The following is a 9812-nucleotide window of genomic DNA, read 5'->3' on the forward strand; positions in this document are numbered from 1 at the left end:
ATATATATATATATAGAGCGACCGAGAGAGAGAGAGAGAGAGAGAGAGAGAGAGTGAGAGTGAGAGAGAGTGTGTAGAAAGTCCTTCATTTGTAAAAACAAATCAAAATATAAAGAACACATAAAACCTAGTGTTACCTGTTGTCCTCCATAGCAGGTACATGTGCAAATTGCTCCGAGATATTCCTTCTGCCACTGGTTGCCCACCTGGTACAGCTTCCCATCATCATAACAGGTGGATTCAACTACAGCAGACAATGAACGTCAATCAACCAACCAACCATTAAATGTTAAAAACTGCATAGACCCAACTGTTGAAAAACTCTGCTTACGGGGTTCACACTTAAACTCTCCTTTCCCGTTGCCCAGACAGGTGCAGCTCATCATGTGACCGTTCTCAGCATGACGGTCCCACTTCTCACCAATTCGGTAGTTGTGGCCATTATCATGGCACCACTCTGTAGATTTAAAGACACTTGTTGGTTAGTACATAAACCTTCAAATGTGTCTAGAGAAAGACATCTTAGAGTTTCCAGTGAATTCATCCTTCACACACATTCATACAGTGGTTATTGTACAAAATAAGCTAATCTCAGAGTTTAATATCGTCTGGTTAAAGGCTGACAATACAAATCTGAGACACGAGCCACCTCATCTCTGGCTGCCATGTTTGATAACCTCGACAAACATGTCAGGAAAAGCTAGCATGGGCAAGTGTAGAAAAAAAAATATGAAACATGACCTGTCTTTAACTGGCAAATGGTCACCCATGCTACAATGAGGTGTGGTGTTTAACATGTAGCAGCACTGCTCATTCACTCACTGGATGAATCACATCTGAAATGACCACTGCCAAGGCCAAGGCACTTGCACCAGAGTTTAAAGCCCGTCTCGGACATGCGCTCCCATTCTGCGCCCACCTCATGGTAGGTGGCGGTGAATGTGTCATAGCACACATTCCTGCCTGTGGGAATCACTCCAGCCTCTGGAACTACAGAATATGAGGAGTCAGGAACAAGCATGTTAAGCTCTTGAAATATGGTTACAAATTTGTTTGGGTTAGGGATGATTTACCACCGTTTCCGACAGTCACAACATCATCCAGGACTTTCTGTTTTTGGTCTCCGTTGACAGACTCCACAAGAACATGATAGGAGGCACCAGAGGTGAGACCGATCAGTGTAGCACTAGTGGACGTACCAGGCAGACGCATCTGAAGGAGAGAGAGAGTGTATTAATTAATAATCACTGATAATATCATACTACAAAAAAACTAAAAAAAACGTCAATAGCTAGAAGCTACCATCATACAGAACCAAACAGGCAAATTTGCACTTTACTTTAGTTTTTATGCTAAAAGTGTAAGCTTTTTTCCCCCTGTGTATTTGTTTCATTATATAATTATTGCATTTAATTTTACACCCTGAAATGTCCATCTGCACCCGGATCAAACCAACTCTTTAATGCCCATTCAGTAATTTACTTTCTACCACAATAACGTAATTTTAAAATAAAAAAAGAAAACAGGTATTTTAAATTGTAATAGTATATCACAATATTACTGTTTTTACTGTATTTTGATCAAATAAATGCAGTATGAAATAGTTTTCAAAAACATTAAAAACTTTTACCATCCCTTAACATTTAAACTGTAGTGCGTAGATAAAACACTTTACTTTAATAATTTATTTCATAATAAATTATTTATGTAAGTTAATGCATTTAATCATGTACCCTGAAATGCCCATATACACATGGCTTAGATCAACTTTTTAATGTTCATTCAATAATGTACAGTAATGTTTTACATTTTCTTGATTCAGGTGCATTACCAGTAACTATTGATATATGCAATTAATTGAATACTTTGATTTTTCTTTTTAATGTTTTAACTGATTGACAGCACTAGTATTTAATTACAGGACTTTCAATATCAGATATGATTGTTTACTCACCTGGAAGGTCTTCTCATTAATCTCTGTAATGGGACTGCATGACACCACATACTCTGAGGTGTGCGGCACAGGCTGCCACATGATTGTGGTCTGGGTCTGAGCTTCCTGGGGCAGGTTTGTCTCATTGTAAAGGCCACTGAAGGGGAAGCCAGGTTCAGGTCCCTCGCTCACCTGCACCACTGGCACTCTCTGGCCATCTGCTCCTGGCAGGGGGATGTAGACCAGGGGCTCGCGGTGGCTAGGGGGATGAGGCTGCTGGCCGTTATTGCCCAGGTTGTAGCTCTGATATTCAGTGTAGATGTGTTGGCCCTGCTGCCCAGGTTTGTGGTGTCTGTTTGGCCCCAGCATATGCACATGGTTGTTGAAGTGGTCGTTGTCCTCTGGCACATCCAGGATGTCATGGCTGGGCCGGCTGGGGTCGGGGAGCTGGGGGGTCGGCTGGTGACTTTCCAGTTCTAGCAGGAAAATTGTGTTGGGGCAAGCAAATGAGCAAAATAATGCAATAGCATATGTTGCCAGCAGAGGGATATGTACAGCGCATTTAATTCATTGTGCTTTGCTTAGATTAGCCTTGCTTTTATTTCTTTTGAATTAAAAGTCTTTTAAAAAGGAGCAGCACATATCATATAACATAACATCACATAACAATGCTGGTGATATGTACTATATGTATTAATAGCTTTATTAAATATCATCATAAAATGTATTACAATAACAGTTTGAGTGCAAATAGTACCACCAAACAACTTAAAATATTTTTCAACATGTAGATGTGGAAGTACACTACAGTTCCAAAGTTTGGAGGTAAAAAGAAATGACTACTTTTATTTGGCAAGGATGCATTAAATTGATCAAAAGTGTCGCTAAACATATAATGCTACGAAAGATTTCAAACAAAGGCTGTTCTTTTGAAGGATTCAAAGAATCCTTAAAAAAACCTCTCACTATTTCCACCAAAATAAGGAGCAGCATAACTGTTTTCAACACTGATAATAAGAAATGTTTCTTGAGCAGCAACTCAGCATATTAGAATGATTTCAGATGGATCATGTGACAACGAAGACTGGAGTGATGATGCTGAAATTTCAGATTTGGCATCACAGGAATACAATATTTTCTAAAATATATTAAGATACAAAACAGTTCTTTTAAATTGTAATTTTAAATGGTAAAATTTCACAATATGACCATTTCTAATTTATTTTTGATTAAATAAAAGCAGCCTTGGTGAGTATTAGAAACTTATTTTAATAACATTAAAAAAAAACTTACTGACCCCAAACACATAAAGAGTAGTGTAAAAGAAAAGTTAACGAAAGTACTTACGAGTTTTTGCCTTTCCAATCAGTGGAATGCTTCTCTGAGCGTTATTTAATGCCACAATCTTGATAACATATTCAGTGCCTGGTTTCAAACCTGCACGTATAGACCACAAAAAGGTTAATAAAAAACTATAAGTATAAATAATGGGAGACAAAAAGGTACAACATTATGAAAGCCATAAACTGGGAAAGAGCAGTACCAGAGATGGAAGCGAAGGTCCTGCCAGCCTGAGGTCGAGGGGTCAGCTCTTTAGGAATGTCTCCAGGTTCTTCATAGGTCACGTAGTATCCTGTGATAGAGTTTCGTGGAGGCTCCCAGGTAAAGGAGATTGAAGTAGGAGTCAGAGAGGTGAAATGGAGGTTTGTGGGTGGGCTGATAACTGGTTTCGCTGAAAAAAGTATTAAATAATTTAAATATAAATAACCCCGTTATGTTATGTTATGTTATGTTATATGTTATGTTATGTTATATGAGGTACGTTATATGAGGTACCTGTAGTAGCTGTAAGGGTGAAAGGCTCACTACGTGCACTTCCATTCAGAGTATAGATATTGATCTTATAAGTGGTTCCTGGCTCCAGACCTATAGAACGTAGAATCATATGATCGAAACAATCACAGTTTTCAAAACAAATATTTACCAAGCATATGTCACAGCCTGTAATACGAGCTACAGCTGTGTTGTGTTGTACCAGTAATGGTGTAGGTGCGTGAATCAGGTTCAATGGTTCTCTGGATTGGGTTATGGCCGCCCATGGTGGGTGTGGCTTCTACCAGGAAGCCAGAGATGGACTCAGTCTTAGAGCGCCAGGTGAGAGTGATGGAGGAGTCCTTCACATTGGATATACGGACACGTCGAAGTGGACTAATGTCTGGGAAAATGAGATCTAGATTGAGTTTTGGCCAGAACACAGCAAATTGGTGGAGAATGCAGGTGTAATTCAGAGACGTTTTAGGGAAGGTGGCTTACTGTCAGGTGTTGTGACTTCTCCCTTGACACGACGGCTGGTGAGAGAGTTCTTCACACCGTAAACCTCCACTTCATAATCAGTGCCAGGCTATAAACACACATAAAGCCTTGAAAATGTGCTTCACAAAATACCATATAATTTTCTGAAACAATCTGGCACAGGCTTTAATCTTTGATCTACACACTGACCAAAATGACAAGGTAGATGTACAATGTGAGGTTTGCCTGATGGAGATTAGCATTGCTCTCGGACTACCAGTAACCCACAATCACAGCTAAAATCAAGAAATAAATTCCTCAAAACCCGAGGAACAGATTTTTCCATGAAACCCCTCAGTGCTGTTTTTAAGGACTTTTTGGCATGAAAAGCATGAAAGCATAGCATGTAACGTAGAACATAAGTAATTTGTTCCACATTACGTCTAATATCAGTAAGGTTAACGTTTTGAGAGAATGAACTTCTGCAAGTGTGAGATTTATTCACCATGAGTCCAGTGGCGTGGAACTCAGTCGAGTCAGGGGAGATGTTGTCCTCTTTAGTGGGTCCATTCTTGCTCTTGGGGGTGATGGCCACACGGTAACCTGTTAGCCTGACGTCAGAAGAAGACCAGGAGACAGTGAAGGATGTTGGACCCACTTGGGAGAAGTGCAGACTTGTGGGCCCAGGAATAGCTACAGGGGGAGAAGAGAACATTAAAGAAACATTAAGTATATTACCAGATTTTAACATTTTCTAAAGAACATGAGACTCACTACCACAATACTGGGATGCTGTAATGGTTGCCAGGATATTGTTTTTGGTGTATAGCATGTTGCTGTGCAGTTGCTAAGGTGTTCTGGGTGATTGCTAGGTGGCTACTAAAGTTCAGTTACTTTAAGTTACAGTAAAAATACGGTAAACAGTAATATTGTGAATAATAGTATATACAATAATAAACACGATACATTTTTTTCAGAATTTTTTTTGAAAGTTGCTTGGAAAAATAAAAGTACACTTCTCATTAATTTAATGATTTTAGGTTTCATTCAGTGCAGAACTTATGCATCAAAGTTTTATAGTGAGGACTGAGTAAATAACAAATAGCATTTATAATTAATTTATGTTTTTTTATATAATAAATTAAAATAGTATAATATTAAATAATTATTATAGTTAGAAAAACTGCATTTTGGTAGATCTGATCTTAAATAGTAGAAGAGCAGCTGTTTAAAGTAATACCTGTTGTCTGAGTGCCCACCAGTGGAGTGCTGGGGGTCCGGTCATGCAGTGCGATGACTTTAACAGTGTATTCTGTGCCCGGTCTGAGGCCATGCAGCACTGCAGACTCATCATCTCCACGTGGGGCAGGGAACAGCTCTCTCTCTCCCTCCTCTGGACTGTAGTACAACACTCTGTAAGAGGAGACCACTCCATCAGGACTCTCCCAGGAGATGCGCATGGACGTTGAGTCCACGTCAGTGAAGGACAGATCTTTGGGTTTATCCACCGCTAGAGAAAGAAATATTTGAAACTATGAATGAATCGGTTTCAATTAAACCTGATGTCATTACATCTGCAATATTTTAGAATATTTACAAATGGATGAATTAACAGTGATACTTTCATACGTCTTTAACACCCCTTGTGAAAAAGTGAACTTAACTGTATTGAATGTGCTCTTACAATAGTATCTTAAAAGTATATTTTTTATAAAACTGTACTTGCAAATTAATAATGATATTAACGAAATAAAAAGCCACTTAAGTGAACTTACACTTTTATGACTTAACACACTTAAGTACACATTTAAAATGCACACTTTGTGATAATGTCAAATAAAAAAATTAAAGTACATTTTAAATCATTGTTTATGCATTAAATAAGTACTTTTTTGATGTGTTGACATTAAAGCGCATGTAAAGTACTTGATTATTATTTTAACTGTAATATGTTATTTGATATTACATTTAAAATTAAGTGGGTCTAAAAGCATTCTAATGTTCAGCTAATTGCATTTAATATAAATCGAATCTACGACATTTTTTTTTATTAATTGCATTTAACATGCTAAAATGTTTACTTAAAGTACATTATTTCCGTAATAAGTACTCTTTTTTTTTTTTTAAATATGCTAAAGTGTACTTCTGTTTTACAAGGGATCCAATCACTTTTACAAACGATATGAGACTGTGAAGCAAAAAAACTCTTTCTCTAAGTTTGTGCACCTACTTGTGACTACAGTTTCGACCAGAGGGGGGCTCTCTCCATCCTGTCCCAAAGCATACACACTGACAGTGTACTCCGCTGTCGGCATCAGGCCATAGAACGTCATTTCAGTCTGATCTGCAATTACATGTGAAAAACACACCTATGTAACTCTCACTTTGACAGCATTACCTCCTTCATTTCAAAAGTAGGCACAACACAATATTTTTATTGAGAGTGATATACATTACCTGGAGCGACCACTTCAGAGAAAGCAGGACCCTGTCCATTTAGTGGAGTTCCTGTGACACGATATCCTGAGATGGGGCCCACTGCTGGGTTCCAACGCACAGTAATAGTGTTGTCCTTCACGTCAGTCACCTCCATCTTTGATGGAGACTCAATATCTATGTTTAAAGAAACAAAGTCCATTATTTATAACTTGTTGCTCTCAACTGAGTGATATACTGTAATTTTACACCATCCTGTCTTCCTAAATCCGTAAAAAGTCTGTCAAACCACCCAACAAAGACCTGCCAGACATTCTCAGATGCCTCGATTTACCTGTTCTGTGTATAACATGGATGGGGGTGCTGGACGCAGGGCTGTCCCCTCTGCCGGTCACAGCGTAAACAGTAATGGTGTAATCGGTGCCTGGACGTAGGCCTTCAATAGTGGCAGTAGACTGGGAGCCGGGGACAGAAAATTCCTGAGGGGCGTCAAAACCTCCTGAATGCGAAAGATCAGAACAATTTAGTCAATGTCAAACAAACCATGGTAAAAGGACCATCAATTCACACAAAGACGAATATTCAATGAATATACAGCTGGAATATAAAATAATAAAGCTGGCCCACCAACAGAATTTACCATTTTGGTCACATGACCAGAGCAGCTGCTGTTACATAAAAATAGTTATACCAAACATACATAATATTAATTTAAAATATGTATTTGACACATAATCACCTTAAAGATTATTGTAAATACATGTAAGGTAAGAGCAAATGTGTGGTTTATAAGTTAGTTGAGCCAGTAGGATTGCTTGGGGTCTTAATGGAGACCCGATTTTGACTCTGTTTGTCTGTTTTTTGACTCATGTCTCTGTTTTTTTTTTAATATATATATATATATATAACTTGATAAACATCATAGTAAATACAAAAATCTGAACAACTCTTAGAAAACATTTAAATACTGTTTGACTTCCTTTCTTTGTGACTAGTGGATGTCAGAGACGTAAACTTGCGTAGTATTTGTGTCTCGGAGTAACCAGGGCAATTTCTGCTTTTCTAAAAGAACCATCTACTGTCAGAGAGTCAATCTACATTTACTTTCAGTCCATCTGCTGTTTTTTTTACACATTGTTTTGAAAAGACACACTGCATGTGAAAATCAGACCGAATTTTCCATTTTTTTGAACAGGCCTTAAAGGGTTAGTTCACCCAAAAATGAAAATTAGGCTGTGTTTTACTCACCCCCGAGGCATCCTAGGTGTATATGACTTTCTTCTTTCAGACGAATCCAGTCGGAGTTATATAAAAAATTGTCCTAGCTATTCCAAGCTCTATCATTGCAGTCAGCAGGTGTTGCAGTGCTTCAGTCCAAAAGAAGCTAAATAAAAAGCGCCCATCCAAAAAAAGAAAGTGTCTCACACGGCTCCGGTGGGTGAAGAAAGGCTTCCTGTAGCGAATCGATGCGTTTTTGTAAGAAAAATATCCACATTCAAAACGTAATAATCACTTTAATCTAGCTTGCGCCAACAGTTGTACATGGAAGCAGCTCTGGGAGGATGACGTATGAGGTCGGCGTTGCGCCGGCGAGTCTCGTGAAAACCAACGTTTGTTAACAGGAGCAAAGGAAGCAAAGTTTCCTTACTTTAGCAAAGGAAAACCAGTCTCCTCTTGGCTTATATCGAAATCCTCTGACATTCTTCTTTACAAATCCTCGTTTTGTACTTCTAATTAGTGACCATTGTTTTGTTTTGATCTCTCCCCTGCGCTTCCGCGTTCGTCACTTCTGAGCGGCGCATGCGCAAAGCCGACCTCATACGTCATCCGCCCGGAGCTGCTTCCGTGTTCAACAGTGAGTGCAAGCTAGATTAAATTGATTACGTTTTAAATATGGTTATTTTTCTTACAAAAACGCATCGATTCGCTACAGGAGGCCTTTGTTCACCCCCCGGAGCCGTGCGAGAGACACAAACTTGTCAACACCATTTCGATAGGATCCAATCACCTACCCAACTCTCCATGTGTGATCCTGTAGTACCTCACAGTGACAGAGGGGGCGTCCCAGCGAACGGTGATGCTGGTTGGCGTTGAGGATATAACTTCCAGGTCAGTGGGGGCATCAGAGACTAACAGAGAAAAAGTAATGAGAGACAATTAGTACTAATTCGATCTAAAGTGAGCTGCAATGAGAAGTCAAAAGGCAGGAAGTAACAGCATACTGGTAGACTGAGTTCCAGTTAGAGGCAGACTCTCGCGGGATCCGCTGACGGCATAGACGCTGATGCTGTATTCGGTCTCCGGGGTCAGGCCTGTGAGGGTGAAATGGCTCCTTGATGGGGGCAGTCTCTCCTCTTTAACACGTCCACCACTGGTCATTTGGTAGCGGATACGGTATCCTGAGATAACGGCCTGAGGAGCCTGCCAGCGTACGGTGAAGGAGTTGGTGCCAACATCAGAGAACTGCAGGCCGACAGGTGCATCGAGGACTGTGAAGTAAAAGGATGCAGCCAATGAAACAGATCTTAACGCAAATCTTAATATTTCTACAGTTTTAGCCAACAAACTCACCTGTTCTCTGAGTGCTAATGGCAGGTGAGCTCTCTCTCTCTTCATAGACACAAATCACACTCACCAGGTACTCAGTGTTGGGCACAAGATCTAAAATCACACGGAGAGACTCATTACTAATGTGGGTTCAATACAGAAACTAAAGACAGAACTGCACAAACAAATAAGGGTCAATTCTTCTATAAGTCACTTACGGCGAAGAACAACGTAGTTTGTGTTTCCATCCACAGTGCGCTCAATGGTGTCATCGTCGTCATCAACTGGATGATAGCGGATGATGTAGCGGTCGATATCAGAGGATTTGGGCACCTGAGGGGCATTCCAGGTCACCAGCATAGTGTCTGCGGTCACTTCTCCAAATGACAGGCCAGATGGGGCAGGGACAGCTAAAAGAGACAGGAATAAAGTGAATAACTTTTTATTTCCAGTCAAAAGCTGCTTTTTTTTTGATGAAATTTTTCTCTGTGTAATATATTTCATTATATTATTACAGATGTTTTACCAGTGTCACACAGGGCTCTCAAGTTTTATTTTAGTATTATGTATATACAATTTTTAAAAAAAATTTATATTATATATA

The 9812-nt window shown here is 39.4% G+C and overlaps 1 protein-coding gene across 1 annotated transcript in view; it reads right to left on the reverse strand.

Moving 5' to 3' along the window:
• LOC107721590 (fibronectin-like) overlaps positions 1–9812 on the reverse strand; it is a 29316-nt gene that overhangs the window by 2356 nt on the left and 17148 nt on the right. Inside the window, exons 27-45 of the mRNA XM_016529684.1 lie at positions 9427–9618; positions 9233–9322; positions 8884–9150; positions 8674–8790; positions 6996–7160; positions 6683–6838; positions 6456–6569; positions 5466–5735; positions 4731–4918; positions 4247–4334; positions 3969–4148; positions 3770–3859; positions 3477–3665; positions 3281–3370; positions 1955–2409; positions 1074–1212; positions 823–990; positions 332–457; positions 138–244 (exon numbers count right to left, since the gene is read on the reverse strand). Coding sequence (XP_016385170.1) covers positions 138–244; positions 332–457; positions 823–990; positions 1074–1212; positions 1955–2409; positions 3281–3370; positions 3477–3665; positions 3770–3859; positions 3969–4148; positions 4247–4334; positions 4731–4918; positions 5466–5735; positions 6456–6569; positions 6683–6838; positions 6996–7160; positions 8674–8790; positions 8884–9150; positions 9233–9322; positions 9427–9618 — 3191 coding nt within the window. The remainder of the gene's footprint in view (positions 1–137; positions 245–331; positions 458–822; positions 991–1073; positions 1213–1954; positions 2410–3280; positions 3371–3476; positions 3666–3769; positions 3860–3968; positions 4149–4246; positions 4335–4730; positions 4919–5465; positions 5736–6455; positions 6570–6682; positions 6839–6995; positions 7161–8673; positions 8791–8883; positions 9151–9232; positions 9323–9426; positions 9619–9812) is intronic.

Source organism: Sinocyclocheilus rhinocerous, unplaced genomic scaffold (assembly GCF_001515625.1).
Source record: "Sinocyclocheilus rhinocerous isolate Xijiao unplaced genomic scaffold, SAMN03320098_v1.1 scaffold30, whole genome shotgun sequence".
Taxonomy (NCBI): domain Eukaryota; kingdom Metazoa; phylum Chordata; class Actinopteri; order Cypriniformes; family Cyprinidae; genus Sinocyclocheilus; species Sinocyclocheilus rhinocerous.